This window comes from Podarcis pityusensis, assembly GCF_964106645.2.
Source record: "Podarcis pityusensis genome assembly, chromosome: 16".
Lineage (NCBI taxonomy): Eukaryota > Metazoa > Chordata > Lepidosauria > Squamata > Lacertidae > Podarcis > Podarcis pityusensis.
In genome coordinates, this window is record NC_138041.1 from 12022180 (window position 1) to 12038354 (window position 16175).

Sequence of the window (16175 nt, forward strand, 5' to 3'; positions counted from 1 at the left end):
TTCAATTCAAGCTCGCAGTGACAACCCCCAGACTGCCAGTCTGACTGCAGTGGGGGCAGGGTTGCTTTAGCTGCCTCGGGAATGAATGTGTCGAAAGAAAATTAAACTCAAAGGGACGCAGAGAAATTGAATTCCTGTTTAATATCGCTCTTTTCGTCTTACAGCAGCAATAGGGAGCCTGTGGGCCTCCAGATGCTTTTTTAAGACTCCCAGCTCCCATCCTCCCTTACCACAGGCCATGCCGGATAGGGAGTTCAACCACATCTGGAGAGCCACAGATTTCTAGCCCTGCCCTAGAGTTCTGTTTCCAGGGGGAGGTGGTAAAGGCAGAGACGAGGGAAGACCGAGTTTCTCCATCCACTGGCATTTTCTCTTCTGAATTTAAAGGCTGGCTGATGGAACTGCAATATGATAAAGGCACTGCTTTCAAATGGGATTCTCCAACTGGGTGGAGATCAGTCCTGAAATTATTATATTCAGTCTCGCATCCCCCATGTCTCTGGCGAACGCCTGGTCTGCCAGATGTTGCCGGACTTCAACTCCCACCATCCCTGACTGCTGATTATGTTGGCTGGGAACTGGAGTCCAGCAACATCTGGAATGCCCATCTCCCCCCCCCCCCTGTTTTATGCCACATTGGTGGGATCCCAGCAATAGCGCTTCCCACAATCCAACGCACCCAGCTCCTCCATATCCGCTGGGCTCAACTCCCAACCCCAGAGCTGGCTGTTTTCCACCACACGGCTCGGGGTGGCAGACTTGGGGATGACGCTGACCCCTTGCTGCAGAGCCCAGCGCAGCAAGACCTGGGCAGGCGGGCGCCCGTGTCGTGCAGCGACCTTCGCCACCTCTGGCCGCCCCACCAGCTGGCCAGTCCCCAGCGAGGAGTAGGCCTGCAGGTGGAGGCCCTTGCTCCGGCAGAAGCCCAGCAATTCCCCCTGTGCCAGTTCTGGGTGGAACTCCACCTGGAGGACGGAGGGGGGCACCCGGCACACTGCCAGCAGCTCCTCCAAATGCTGGGTGCTGTAATTTGAGACCCCGATGGCCCGGAGCTTCCCGGCCTCGTACAGCCTCTCCAGAGCCCGCCAGCTCTGCTGCCGCCGTTCCCGGTTGCCCTTGTCCTCCTGCGGCCGGCCTTGGGTCCCGGGCCAGTGGATGAGGTAGAGGTCTAAGTAATCACAGCCCAGCTCCTCCAGGCTTCGCAGGCAGGCTCTTTTGGCCGCCTCCTGCCCCTGGTCCCTGGGGCTCAGCTTGCTGGTTAGGAAGATGTCTCCCCGAGCCAGGCCGTGGCGCGGCAGCAACTCGTGCAGAGCATGCCTGATGTCGGACTCATTGCCATAGACGGCGGCCGTGTCCACCAAGCGGTAGCCGTTCCCGAGAGCAGCGTCCAGGCTGAGGCGTACGGCCTCCTCACCCCGCAAGCGGAAGGTGCCCAGCCCCAGAAGAGGCATAGGGGCTCCACTGTTCAGCCATACTGTGCGCTCTGGTGCCCTGGAAGAGATAAAAGTGAGGGTAATAATAATAATAATAATAATAATAATAATAATTTATTTGTACCCCGCCCATCTGGCTGTGTTTCCCCAGCCACTCTGGGTGGCTTCCAACAAACATTAAAAATACATAAAAATGTCACACATTAAAAACTTCCCTGAACAGGGCTGCCTTCAGATGTCTTCTAAATGTCAGGTAGTTGTTTATCTCTTTGACATCTGGTGGGAGGGCGTTCCACAGGGCGGGCGCCACTACCATGAAGGCCCTCTGCCTGGTTCCATGTAGCTTTGCTTCTCGCAGTGAGGGAACCACCAGAAGGCCCTCGGCGCTGGACCTCAGCGTCCGGGCAGAAAGATGGGGCTGGAGACGCTCCTTCAGGTATACTGGACCGAGGCCGTTTAGGGCTTTAAAGGTCAACACCAACACTTTATATTCCACTGTGCCCCTTGGGAAGGTCTGCTGCACTCAGCCGTCCACCTTTCTGCCACAGGAAGGGTAGGAGCTGCGCTCCTCGAGATGTTGCTGGACTCCTGTCATGGACTGGCTGGGCAAAGAGGAATGGTGGGAGGCACCAGCTGGGGAACCCCCCAAAGGGAAGAAGGCTCAGAGCCCGGGGATGGGTGGTGGGATGGGGATGGGTGGTCAGAAGGTGAAGACTAGGAAGAGGAGGCATTGGAATCTGAAGAGGTAACAGGGTTTAGTGAGCAGGAAGAGTCCGTGGCAGAGAGCAGTTCAGAATCAGAGCATGGAGAGGAGGGGTGGGGCAAGAGGCAGAGATGGGTCAGGCTGCTGAAGAAGCCAGGGTGTCTCCCGCTCCTGCTGTGAACAGCCCCCCTCCCCCCGGTCTCCCAGAACACGGAATGAAGAGAGTGGAGCAAAGAGAGACAAGGCAAAGGAGTCTTGGGTTACCGGGAAAGGTCCCAGGAAAGAGAAGTCTTAGGGAGCAGTGGGAAGGTGGGGACCCTCAGTCCTTGCAACTGCCTCATTGGGCCGAGACCAACTGGGAAGAGGTGTAGTGACCACTAGGCCTGAACTGTTTTGGTTTCTTTGAAAGAAGTTAACTTCACTGACACTGGGTGTTGGATTGCTGACGTGCTGCTGACAAGTCCTGCAGATTGGCGTCCTCCCAGGAGGACCACAGGATCCCTATTTTTCTTCCATCTCTTTGATAATAGAAGCAGGTTGTGGGTACCGCAGGGCTGCTGCTCTCCATCCCACCCTGCCTCGTGGTGTTATATGCACCTAGCAAAGTGAAGGGCAGGCATGGAGCACCTGAGGCCCTACAGATGTTGGGACTGCAATTCCCACCACCCCTGACCATTGGCCAGGGGCAACGGGAGTTGGAGTGCAGTAACATTTCAGGGGCCACTATCCCAGGCAGGTACCTGGTCCAGCTTCAGGTTAGATACCTCCAGCAAACCAGCGAAACCACCTCTGTTCCACCGTCAAGAAGCATTAGGAAATAAGCTGGACGGGCCTAACCCAAGACAGTAGTTTCTGCGTATGGAACGATTCCGAGCACGTCTACTCGGAGGTGAAGTAAGGCGGGGTTTGCGCCTTAATAAGTGGGCTTAAGATCCGAGCCTCGGAGGGAATAATTAGCAAGCAAAGTAAGCGGGTATTATGGGCTGAAAATCAGGCGTGTTTGGGTTTCTCAATCTGCAATTCTGGAAGCACTGTTGGGCGCAAAGTGCTTGTGCAAGGAGTGGAAACGGGTAAATCACACACCCTTCGTCACATGCAAAAATTAAAGGTGGGGCAGCCCTGGCTTCCCTCCCCCGCGGAACCCTTACCAGGATGCGGGAAGCTCCCGCGATGCCCGCTCCATGGCTGCTCACGGACTAGGAGAGCGCAGGCGGAGCTGAGGTCTGCTATCCAATCGCCGCGCGAGGACCAAGGACGAGGGCGGGGGCCTGGAGGGAGGTGGGCGTGGCTCATTGAACGTTGCTGAATGAAAGGAAGGGTTCGAACGCGGGAAGCGGCGCGTGACTTTTCCCAGCACGGGGGAGGGCGATTCATGAATGGCGCGGCTGCTGGTTCGCCCCAATCGCGGCCGCCTCCCTATATGCCCTGGCGAACACGCTAAACTCCAAATCCCATCATCCCTCACCATTGGCCACTTGCAGAATGGCGGCGAAGGATGATGGGAGTTGTAGTCCTAATAACCCCTGGATGCCTGCAGGTCCGGGGTTCAGCCCTACCCAGCCTTGGGCACAGCCAACTTCCCCCAAAGCACATGACTTTTCCCAAAGAATCCTGGGAAGAAGAGTTTGGATTTGATATCTGTTACGGAAATTACGGGGGCGGGGCACATCTTAAAAGTTAAATATTACAAATATTATGCCTGAATGTATCCTTTCAACTTGACAGCTCAGGGAAGTTACCTAGCTTTAAAAATAATATAAAATCATCTCCTTTGCCAGTTTCCTCCGTTCCAAAGCTATTTTCCCCTTGAAAAAGGACTCCAGGAAGTTCCCAAAGGTGACAATTGCTGGACTCATTGTTAGCCAAGGGAAGCCAAATCTCATCACCTGACTTGCCTCAGGCTCCAGACATGCAAAGGAAGTTCTATTGTACTTTTGGGTGGTGGGTACTTAAGACATATTTGTCTATGCTAATCTTATACCTGAGTCTTGCCCTGCCATGTCTGCATATGCTAATCTTGTACCAAGGACTTGTCTGGACATGTTTGCCAAGGTTAACTCCTCCCCTTTTGTGACATGTCAGTGATGTAGCAATGATGCTGTACGAACTGTATTCTGGGATATGGTGGGAAAGTTTTAAAAGTTTTTGTCACCCCATCCTCGGGGTTCAAATTTCCTCTTTGAACCTACTGTGCAATAAACTTTGGTCTACAGCTATTTGCTCCGGGTGGTGGCTGGAATCCTTCCTTTATTCCGCAGGGACCCACGGGCTCTGCCTGACGCGCTGGGTGACTGAGCAGCCTCACACCTAGATTTTTCCGTAACAATATCCCACTTTATCACTACCCAAAGGAGTCTCAAAGTGGCTAACATTCTCCTTTCCCTTCCTCCCCCACAACAAAGACCCTGTGAGGTGAGTGGGAATGAGAGACTTCAAAGAAGTGTGACTAGCCCAAGGTCACCCAGCAGCTGCATGTGGAGGAGCGGAGAAGCGAACCCGGTTCACCAGATTACGAGTCTACCACTCTTAACCACTACACCACACTGGCTCTCTGGGAGCTGGGAGGGTGCTGGGAATTATAGTTCTGTGGGTGGGGGCAAACTACAGTCCCCAAGATTCTTTGCGTGAGGAGAGGGAGCCACCTGCTTTAAATGTATGGTGTGTATAGGATGTCTCTTCAGAGGAGCCATCAGAAAGAAGGTGTTCATGAGGCAGAGTGGAGTTTGATGGTGGAGAGGACCAGGACACAGTGATAGAGCACTCACTGCTTTGCATGCAGAATGTCCCAGGTGCCATCCCTGGCATCCTCAGGTGGGGCTGGGAATGTCCGAAACACTGGAAAGCCTCTGCCAGTCAGTGTAGACAATGCTGAGCTGGATGGGCCAATGGTCAGACTTAGTGTAAGGAAGCTTCCTCCAAATCAAGGAACTGGGGTGCACCATGGCTCAGTGGCAGAGCATCTGCTTGTGGGCGGAGATTTAATCTTGAGTGGCCTCTCTGAGTAGGGCTAGGGGAAGGCATCCCACCTGAAACCCAGGGAGGGCGGGGGGGCACTGCCACTCAGTGTAGGCCAGCCTTTCTCCATCTTGGGTCCCCAGATGTTCTTGAACTACAACTCCCATCATCCCTGACCACTGGCCATGCTGGCTGAGAATGGTGGGAGTTGCAGTCAAATAACGTCTGAGCATCTAAGGTCGAGAAAGTCGGCAGACTATTCTGAGCTAGATGGACCAATGGTCTGATTTGCTTTAGGGCAACTTCCTATGTTCCTCCTGGGGAGACCTACTTACGCCGCCTTATATTTGTGCTTCTTTTTAATTCACCCCCACACACACCATTTATCTGTGCCATTCTAATTACAGGGGCACACACATTATTATTGTTGTTTATTGTTGACATCCTTCTGTCTCAAGAGACAATGGAGTGGCCTCTGGGGGTGAAGTTAATTGCAGCACCGAAGTGACCTCCTCTGGGAGCAAGCCTGGGCAGTGCCATGCATATGGGTGTGCTGGGTTGCCCAGGCAACAACACCCGCCTCTAAGCCCCACTGAGGTGGTGCAATGGAAAGCAGAGCAATCAATACGTTTGGTTCCAGGTTGGCTGCAGGAGTTGCCAGAAGGCATACATCATCATTATTACTATTACTGTTACTATTATTATCCTTAAGGTCCGTATAGATAAAGCTATGGTTTTCCCAGTAGTGATGTATGGAAGTGAGAGCTGGACCATAAAGAAGGCTGATCGCTGAAGAATTGATGTTTTTAAATTATGGTGCTGGAGGAGACTCTTGAGAATCCCATGGACTGCAAGAAGATCAAACCTCTCCATTCTTAAGGAAATCAGCCCTGAGTGCTCACTGGAAGGCAGATCCTGAAGCTGAGACTCCAATACTTTGGCCACCTCATGAGAAGAGAAGACTCCCTGGAAAAGACCCTGATGTTGGGAAAGATGGAGGGCACAAGGAGAAGGGGACGACAGAGGACGAGATGGTTGGATAGTGTTCTCGAAGCTACCAGCATGAGCTTGACCAAACTGCAGGAGGCAGTGGAAGACAGGCATGCCTGGCGTGCTCTGGTCCATGGGGTCATGAAGAGTCGGACACAAGTAAACGACTAAACAACAACAACAAATTATTATCCTTTCACATACACAGGCATCTGGTTGGCCACAGTGAGAACAGGATTCTGGACTAGATGGGCCGTTGGTCTGATCCACCCAGGAGCTCCTTATATTCTTAAGTTACCAAATGTTGGTGCATTGGGTGGGTGGAATCCCTGGGCTGAGCCCCAGTTCAATTCCCTGGCTTGATCATTCAAAGGCTAGGTTCAAATCTCTGCTGAGCCAAAATAACTTGCTGGCCTGTGGCCAATCCCCATCTCTCAGCTTAATGTTGCAGGAACAATTTATTCTCTATTGGCAATAGGCCGTAACACAAAAAAAGTCTGTGTAATTATACAAGAAGTCCAGGAGTTATAAATAAATAACCTGGAGGAAAATTGTGGACTTCCCTATGTTGTTGGACTCCGAATCCCATAAGCCCCAGCCAACCATGGCCAATGGTCAGGGATGATGAGAGTTGTAGTCCAGCAACATTTGGAAGGCCACAGGTTGCCTAATATCCACAGAAACATTCACCACCCTTTTCCAGTCAGCGCACAGCTTCAATCTAAAACCAATTCCATGAGTGTCAACGTAAAGCCAGCTACTAATCTAGTGATGATCCTCTGGGAGTTAGCCAACATAGAAATGATTTTTTGTACATCCAACCAATACCATCACCCCTCTTGTAACTCATTAAGAAACTTAAGACAAGCTTCCTCCAGAACTGTATACATCGTTATGTGTCGCGAGGAAGGCCTTCCACAATTATTTCCCATCATTCCCTGACCATCTAACCAAAAATGGAGCAGCCTTCTTAGCTGGGCATTGGGTGTCCTCCCTAAGTTCCAGAAAACAAGTCCATTATGGGCATGCACATAGGAATTTGTTTATGGGCACCAGAGTTTAAGAAGCTAGAATGTGTGCAGAGGAAGGAGACCAAGGGCTTATCCACACTTCTGCTTGTCCCCTGCGCAGGCCGAAGCAGTTTTCCCCTTGCCCCCCCCCCCACAGGGAAAACCTGCTCTTTAGTGCTAAATCAGAGCAAACGTCAATCTGGACAAACCCCGAATTGCCATTTGCTCTGATTGAGCATTAAAGAATGGTTTTCCCCAGGGAAAGCAATGGGCAAGAGGATGAGCACCAAAACGAAGGACAGCCTGGAAACCAAGTTTAGGAATGGTTGAGGGAGTTGGGTTTGTTTAGCTCGGAGAGGAAAAGACAGGGCTTCTCATCTTGTTGCCTTGTCCTGCCCCTTTCCCCTGGGGACAACCTGCTCTTCGCTGCTGAATTGGAGCAAACAGTCGGGTTTTCCACTGATTGACATTTGCTCTGATTTTGTAAAAAGGAGCAGGTTTTCCCAGGGAAAGTGGCACTGCAAACGGGAAATCTCTCGGACCCATGTTTTCTAGGTGTGCGACAAGCAAAGGTTGGATGAGCCCCAAGAAGTGACGTGGCAGCCATCTTTAAATATCTAAAAGGGCTGAAAAGTGGAAGATGGAACAAGCTCGTTTTTTGTGGCGCCAGAGGATAGGACCCAAATTGATAAATTCAAATTACAAGAAAGAGGATTTCAACGAAGCAGTACAAAGAGCTCTCTGAGGGTAAGAGCTGTTTGTAAGTGGAACAGACTGCCTCAGACACGCAAGAGGAAATGGAAAGGGAGGGAAGAGGAAAAAATAAAACACAGCCAGCAGTTCTTAAATGGTTCTTCTTCATAAGGTACAGTGGTACCTCAGGTTAAGTACTTAATTTGTTCCGGAGGTCCGTTCTTAATCTGAAACTGTTCTTGACCTGAAGCACCACTTTAGCTAATGGGGCCTCCTGCTGCTGCCAGAGCACGATTTCTGTTCTCATTCTGAAGCAAAGTTCTTAACCTGAAGCACTATTTCTGGGTTAGCAGAGTCTGTAACCTGAAGCGTATGTAACCCGAGTTACCACTGTAATTGAAATCAACAGTAAGCAAAAAAAGATTAAAACGAATGTCAGCATTTTTCATGCCTGGACAGGCTTGCCTTAACAAAAATGTTTTAAGCAGGTGCTGAAAAGAGTCCACTGCAGGCACCTGGCTAATGTCAATGGGCAGGGAGTTCCAACGTGTAGGTGCTGCCACACTAAAAGTTCCATTTCTTACAATTGCAAAACAAGTATTTTGTGGCACCCGTAGCTGTGCTACTTCTGCAGATTGAAGCAGCCAAGATCGATTCCTTACAAATGCTGTAAGATTCTGTTGACAACTTTATTGAACTACCCCCAACAATATCACTAGGGGGTTTGTTGATAGTGCCTAACCTGTTATTTCCTTTGTACAGTCTAATATAATTCATACATTTTTTTAAAAAAACTTGACTTATAGCTCTGCCAGAAGGCCTTGGCAATGTTCACCAAAGTTGTCCTTCCAATAAAATATCATTGGACGCAAATTTGACGGATACTGGGAGATGTTGTGTAAATTTAATACTTTTGGCAAAACTTCAATTATATTTTCCCCCTGCCAAAAAAGTGGGGCGGGGGGGGTGGAACACAAAAATTGGAGAGTTGGTAGCAGTAGCAGAAAATAGCCAGCAGAGAGCACCACACACCACATGGTACTTTGAGGGTGGAGAGAGAGAGAGAGAGAGAGAGAGAGAAATATCACATACTGCACACCTTTCCTTATGGGGATGGAGAAGCTATAAGGAAATACTATCCCAGAGTCCTTTTTTAAAGAATTGCAACATCTTCTCTATAGATCCAACACCTGAAACATCCAGATCCACCTCTTGCTGTGGGGTTTTTCTGCTTGCCTGACTCAAGCCACACCCCAGCACCTTAAATATCCCTCCTGATTCCCCCCCCAACCTTTCTCAACAGGCTGCAAATTGGGGTGATGGGTGGCGCTGTGGGTTAAACCACAGAGCCTAGGACTTGCCGATCAGAAGGTCGGTGGTTTGAATCCCCGCGATGGGGTGAGCTCCCGTTGCTCGGTCCCTGCTCCTGCCAACCTAGCAGTTCGAAAGCACGTCAAAGTGCAAGTAGATAAATAGGTACCGCTCCGGCGGGAAGGTAAACGGCGTTTCCGTGCACTGCTCTGGTTCGCCAGAAGCGGCTTAGTCATGCTGGCCACATGACCCGGAAGCTGTACGCCGGCTCCCTCGGCCAAAAAAGCGAGATGAGCGCCGCAACCACAGAATCGGCCACAACTGGACCTAACAGTCAGGGGTCCCTTTACCTTTACCTTTACTATAGGAATGCCGGAAATTGCCCGATACTGACTCAGGCTCTTGGCCTATCTACATCAGTGTTGTCTACACTGACTGGCAGCAACTCTCCAGGGTTTCAGGCAGGGTTCTCTCCCATCTCTACCCAGAGATGCCAGGGATTGAACCTGGGACTTTCTTCCGCATGCCAAGCAGATGCTCTGCCACTGAGCTAACAACAACCTTCCTGCTAAGAAGAAAGGTTCTAGTCCTCATGATTCAGGATGCAGAGCTGCTTCAAAGAGAAACATAGGAAGCTGTCTGGTACTGAGTCAGACCACTGGTCCAGCTGGCTTGGTATTGTCCACACTGACTGGCAGCAGCTGTTCAGGGTTTCAGGCAGGGGTGTCTCCCAGCCCCTAACTGGAAATGCCAGGAATTGAACACAGGACCCTGTGCATCAAAAGCAGGTGATACAGCCCTTCCCCAAATTTACCAGCTGACAGCTATTTCCCTTTCTCTACCTGACTGCTGAAGTGGGGGATCCTGGGGAAACCCGCCCCCCCCTCCTTCTCTTCCTCCCCCAGATCAGACAGATAAGTGGCAGTCCCTGCTGCTTTGAGTAGGGGAATTCCTTCTTCCCACTCAAGTTGTTCCAGCAAAACACACACACACACACACACACACACACACACACACACACACACACACACTTGTGCTCTGTAATAACCTGCAGGTTTTTGAATAAAGATATCTACTGGAGGAGCGGAGACGTTTGCAGCTCTGCAAACTGGGCAGGGGTTAGGAAAAGAAGGAAAGCTCCTGTAGGCGAAGGGACAGGGAGCAGTTCAGGACGCAGCTGACACCAGCGCCACCCCTTTCCCTTTCTTCCTTCCAGCCCCCACATCTTGGCCGAGGGAGCCAGCAGAAAGTAAGGGACCGCAGCCAGAGGAATAACACCGCGTGCCCAGAATACAGAGCCAGCCAGGCAGCCGAACGGGCGGAGGCAGAGAGAGAGATGGGAGGACCTGTCCTGCATAGCGCCTCCTGGCGGCAGACGCTGGAACTGCTCTGCTTATTGGGCTGGGTGTTTATTGAGTACCCCTTCCTCTCTGCTCTGCGACCCCACAGTCCCGCCCTTCTTCCAAAAAGCGGGAGGAAAAGGCACCCCACATTTCTGCTCTTCAAAAAAGACGCTCTCGCCCTGCAGCGCCTCCTGCTGGAAGCGGAGAGGATTGGCAGTGGTAGGGAGTTCCGCTGGCGCCCCTGCTTTTGCGACCACCACCACCACTGAGTTGCTGGGCTTTTCTGCTTTGTGGTGAAATCCCTTATCTTTGGGGTGGTGAATCTCGACTAGGCACGGATTCGCCAGCCTTCCTTCAGCTTTTATACATTGCTGTGCAATCTTGGGGCCGGGGCGCGGGGTGGGAAGAAGAAAGGCACTGCGTGATGAGAGGGAGGAGAGTGTATATCTGGGGCGGGGTGTAAGAAATTGGGTTTTCCTATATGTCAGAAATGAGGAACCTGTGGTCCCCCAGATACTGGCCGTGATGGAAGCTGGAGTTCAGCAAAATCTGGAAAGAAGAACGGCAATTGGGGAGGAATTAGGATTTTCCTGGGAGTCCCCTGGGGAACTAAAGTCCACCTTTTTAGCCAGGGAGGGGATTTAGAGCATTTCTTATAGATGACTGGGTCATTCTTGGATGGTGGATTACAGTTCTCTCTTGGTCATTGGAGTTGAGGATGGTACACGGACTTCCTTATTGAACACTGGAAAGATCGCATCAGATTTGGGGCTGTGTGGGGAGAATTAGGTTTCTCGTTCCTGGAGAATTGGGAGGGATTAGGTTTTTGGGGAGGGGATTAGGGCCTTCCCCACCGCCCCAGGCGACTGGGCTTCAATAAGAGGGGGTGAGTTACTTCCCTGTAAATGTACCCCACCCCCCGCAGGATCTCACAGTTGGTCCCGGTGGGGGAGCAAGTAGGATCCAAGCGATGGGAACACAGAAACCACCTCGGAACACAGGATCCAGACGCATGTAGCTCAGTGTTGTCAACACTGGCTGGCAGCGGCTCCCCTGGGTTCGAGGCAGGATTCTCTTTCCTACCTGCAGATGACGGGGAATCGAACCAGGGACCTCTCTGCATGCAGAGCAGATGCTCCACCGCTGAGCTACGGCCCTCTCCAGGATTTCAGACGGCAGACATCCCCATCCCTACCTGCAGGTGCCGGGGGACCGAACCTGAGAGCCTTCTGCACGCCGAGCAGATGCTCCAGCATGGAGTTACAGCTCTGCCCCAAAGGGGAGGCAAAGAGTGATGGAGTAGAAATGGGATCTTCTCATTAGGGTGGGAGGAAACCTCTAGGACATCCTTCACTCCCCCTAGGAAGCCCCTTCTAGCCTCCTCGCACCCACACCAGCCAGATTTTCCTTGCTTATCTCTCTCTCCCCCCCCCCCCCCACCCGCCTGGCTGTGATCTGCATCCCCAAACAACCGGCCCTCCCAGGACAAAATCGATCGGGCTGGCTGATGGATGCTGCCAATATGGTCCCTTCTGGTGTCTGTGGGTTGATGGAGAGGATGTGGTACCCTGGTGGGATCCGTGGTGGGAAGCAGGAGGAGGAGAAAGGGGAAGATGATCCGGGGAAGAAGAAAAAAAAGACAGCAGGTTTTTTTTTTTGGAGCAGCGACATCTCTCCCCCCCCCCCCACTGCTCCATTGCAGAAGCTGCGCGCGGTCCTCTCCGCTCCCCCCACCCCACCACTCCGCCCGCCCCACCAAGACTCTCTCCAGGGTGGAGCAAAGAGGAGGAGGAGGATGCTGGTCGCATAAGCTGAGCATCTTCTCCGTGCCAGGGACCGGGGGAATCTGCTGGGGAAGAAGGGGGGGGCGAAGAGAGAGCTGTTTTGCTGGCACCCCAAAGCCTCACATTGGCGGCGCCCCCCCCCCAGCCTGGTCTAATAAATCCGCTCTTGCTTTGTAAGCAAAAGGGGCAGAGCAGGCTGGGGGGGGCACAGAGGAGGAGAGGGGAGCGGGAGACACCCGCTCGCTTGCAACATGGACAAGTGATTGAAGGCGACAAGTCAGCTCTCCGTCCCAGCCTCTCCCCCAACATAGACACCTGCCCCCCCCCCCCCGCCCGGCTGGTGGATCTGCACGGATCTGAAGGGAGGAGGGGGCAAGGAGTCGCCCCCTCCCATCCGATTGACTTCTGCCTTTGGCTGTAAAGACCTTCGGACAACCAGGTGAGGAGCTGTGTTGGGGGGGGGGGAGTGGGGGAGAAAATACCTGGGCTGGGGTATTAGAGCGGGAGGGAGGGGGTCCTCTTGCGAGGTGGATGCAATTTAGGAAGTAAGGAATTGTGATTATTTTCTGCAATGAATTCTGCAGAGATCTTTTCGCCCAGTCCCATTTTTATATATAAAAAAGTTAAATGTGGCAATAGAATGGGTTTGTTTGTTTTTTGCGGGGGGGGGGGGAGTTTAAAAAATCTGTCTATATGTGCCCCAAAAAGATGTCATGTTGTGCGCCCCCCCCCCCCCGGTAGAGGTGGGCTTTGTGGGGCAAACATGCATTCCTAAGATGTTTGCTCTGAGAAGGATGGGGTTCAGACACGGTGTGCTGGGGAGGGAGGCAGAGAACAAGGCAGGGAGATTGTAGCCAATTGAGCTCTACTTAGAGTAGACCCAGTGAAACCCATGGACCTAAGTTAGTGGTGTCCATTTGCTTGTGAGTATTATAGTGTCTGGGAAGGGAATGGGTGGCTGGTCGTTTGGGGAAGTGGGGATGGGATCAGAGAAAACTGGGGGAGGACAAAATAATAATAATAATAATAATAATAATAATAATAATAATAATAATAGAAATCCGGGATGGTTAAAAGGAGGGAGGAGTATTTTCGGCTCAAGGACCAAGAGGTCTCTCCCACTATTTCCCAGCTTTGTACCTCCCCAGACTTGGGAAGAATACACCCCATGCATTTTAACTGTAACACACACATACATATGCAGAGAAGTTTTAAGGTTCAGTGATCCCAGTCAAATCCCCCCTCCACTTTTTCCCCAAACACAGACAGAGTGCAGATTTCTCGGCTCATCTCATTGCTGATTCTCTCCCATACCTCTTTTCCCCACCACCCACCGCTGTCCAGGAATCACTTTTAACACAAGCACAACAAGAAACAGAGAGCCCCGGCTGAATCTTGGCTCCTGGCTGGGACTGCCAGTGCCAAGGATTTAACCAGGGGGATTCCCTCCCCCCCTGCCCGCCTCCACACACTTCCTTTTCCTCCTCCCCATCCACTCCGTGTGAAAAGAGGTTGCAGGGGGAGGAGGGTGGCTCCTGCCTTCAAATCAATGGGAAACCAGCAACAGGAACTGCACCAAGGCAGAAATTGGGGGGGGGGGTGAGGAGGGAAGCACGTGGGTGCCTAGCCTGGCACCAGCCTGGGCACATTTGCACCGCCTTGCACGAGGGCATCCGCTGAGTCTTGTGCTGAGCAGCAGCAGCATGCACACTCGAGGGGTCTCTCTCCCCCCCCCCCAACATGCATGAAGTCAGGCTGTGCAAAGACTTTTAAAACGCTTTAATTTTTTTGCTGGGAAGCGCCTTGCAGAGCAATCACAACAGGGTCTGGTGCTCATGGAACTCTGATGTTTTTACTTGCATCTTAAATGTGGCACAATTCTGGGGAAAGGCTCCATGGTACAGCATGCCAGCATCTGCTTTGCACACAGAAGAAGGTTCCATGTTCAATCCCCAGTGTCATCTGCAGGGAGGGACCCTTGCCTGAAATCCTGGAAAGATGCTGCCAGTCAGTGTGGACAGTACTGACCTAGATGGACCAACAGTCTGGCTCGGTGTATTGCAGTTTTCTAGGGACAGGCACCAACCCGTGCAGAAAGGGAATTCGGTTGGGTGTGAGTGTGCAAACGTGCTGAGGAGGTTTCGGAGGGCCACACATATAAGAGAGGGCCCGGCAGAGGCTGAATTGTTTAAGGCAGAAATAATTGCAAGCGGAAAAAGGCACATGAAATGGCGAGAGGTCAAAAGGGCTTGCAAACAGAGGACACGGCTGGTTACTCTGGTTGCCACAGGTGTCTTGGGGGCAGGCCCCACACAGCCCGGTGTTGGATGGACACAACTTGACTGGCTGCATCCCAGCGGGTAGCTCCTCCTGCCAGGGTGCCCCTGTTCTGCCAAGGAGCCCTGGGCATATGTCGCTTTCCCCGCCTCCCCCAGGGGATTCTTGGGATGTCCTCCTAGAGCCAAGGCCTGGCACAGCATCACCTGCTCATGCCCCCTTGGCAGTGCCAGTTGCTGCTGCCAGTGAACTCGGATGGGAGCTGGCACCTGCTTAGGGTTGGCCCCTTAACGCTGCGGAGGAGGTGATGGCAAACACATTACTACACACATACACACACAGAGAGGACATTATAAGCGGAAGGAAATGGAAAAGCCTACTTGGATACGTGTAACCTCAAACCCAGAGCAAACGCCTCTGTCACATCCCGCCCAGGCTGCAACTTTCTATACGGGCAGGGCTTTTTTCCAGCCGGAACTCAGTTCCCGCACCTCTCAGGTGGGCACCATTGTCATTCTAAGAAAACAAGGGAGGTGCTCATGGGGAGATTCGGAAACCCTTTCCCTAGAAAAACAGCTCTGTATACAGGCATAGATAAAGTGTGGTTCAGCCCTTAGGGAAGGGGCAGAGCTCAGTGGCAGAACATCTGCTCTGCATGCAGAAGGTGGCAGGTGCAATCTCTGGCATCTCCAGGTGGGGCGAGGAATGTCCCTTACCTGAAACCCTGGAGAGCAGCAAGACTGAGCGAGGTGGACCAATGGTTTGACTTGGGATAAGGCAGCTACTCCACAGCTTGGCCTCTGGGCCCGATTCCAATGCTGGAACTATAAAAGGAGACCATATCTGAGCATGTGTAAAGTACCTGCTCATCTTTGCCCCGCAAGGCCTGACCCTTGTAAGATGAAGGATGTACGTAGGGGCCCATTCAGTCCAGCATCCTATTCTCATAGCGGCGAACTGGAAGCCCTAATGGGAAACTCCCCTGCTGCCATTCAGAAACATTACCAGTTCCTACAGTGGGGGCAGTGGGCTTCTGAAGCCCAGGGTGCAATTTCCAGGCTGACATATCCATCAGTTTGGTTTTTCCTGATTTGTAGAAATACTGCCCTTTGCGCCCATGCGTCAGCCGCGCACAGAGGCGCATGTCGAGCTCCTTCACATAATCTGTGTGTCATCTTGCCCGCTTGCTTGCCTTTGCCTGGCAAATGTGCCCCTTCCATGCGCTCCTGGTTCGCCGTCTATTGAATATATTCTCATCCACAATGGACATTTTTCGCTGGATGTGGGCTGCCCGTTTTCAGTAGCCTTTCACCTGCCTGCCTGCTCTTTTTTTGCTTCGGGACATTGCCTGGGATCATGCACTCCTCCCTTCGCACAAATGCATGTGCAATTAATGCCACTATCTTTTGCATCGCATGAGAGAGCCCTAGCTACCACTTTCCTCTCCTGATCTGACCAGTTCACACTTGGCTACTTCCCTACTATGAGCTGTGCAGGAAACTAAATGCTCACTGCACCACTGATAAAGAGACCACATGTGCGTTTCGCTGCGCATACAATGCCTTGGGAAGCCCCGGCAAGCAGCTATCGGATGCATTTTCCCAAAACGGGTATGTGTTTGGAGAATCAGAGGCTAGAGGAGCAAGCAAGGCACCCTCCTCAGTGCTTTACCACCT

The 16175-nt window shown here is 52.1% G+C and overlaps 2 protein-coding genes across 5 annotated transcripts in view; one reads left to right on the forward strand and one right to left on the reverse strand.

The window, feature by feature from the left end:
- Nucleotides 1-122: 122 nt before the first annotated feature.
- Nucleotides 123-4360, reverse strand: LOC308465559 (glyoxal reductase-like). 4 transcript variants are annotated; one of them, XM_080985549.1, is made up of 3 exons: nt 4118-4360; nt 3285-3404; nt 123-1491 (listed from the first exon to the last, which is right to left on the reverse strand). In XM_080985549.1, the coding sequence occupies exons 2-3, from the start codon at nt 3317-3319 to the stop codon at nt 627-629; spliced, it is 900 nt and encodes a 299-aa protein (XP_080841675.1). In that variant the 5' UTR covers nt 3320-3404; nt 4118-4360; the 3' UTR covers nt 123-626. The 4 variants fall into 4 exon arrangements, with proteins under 4 accessions (XP_080841675.1, XP_080841677.1, XP_080841676.1 ...); XM_080985551.1 differs by lacking the exon at nt 3285-3404 and having other exon boundaries at nt 4118-4148; XM_080985550.1 differs by lacking the exon at nt 4118-4360 and having other exon boundaries at nt 3285-3424.
- Nucleotides 4361-11529: 7169 nt separating this feature from the next.
- Nucleotides 11530-16175, forward strand: part of LOC308465552 (sodium/calcium exchanger 1-like) — a 31430-nt gene continuing 26784 nt past the window's right edge. The window contains exon 1 of the mRNA XM_080985532.1: nt 11530-12661. The gene's annotated coding sequence lies outside the window, so the exon portion shown is untranslated. The remainder of the gene's footprint in view (nt 12662-16175) is intronic.

Bases quoted from the DNA above. Each gene is read 5' to 3' on its own strand.
- LOC308465559 (XM_080985549.1), bottom strand. From the start codon at position 3,319: ATGGAGCGGGCATCGCGGGAGCTTCCCGCATCCTG. The intron at 1,492-3,284 runs GTAAGGGTTCCG...TATCTCTTCCAG, and splicing joins CGGGAGCTTCCCGCATCCTG to GGCACCAGAGCGCACAGTAT.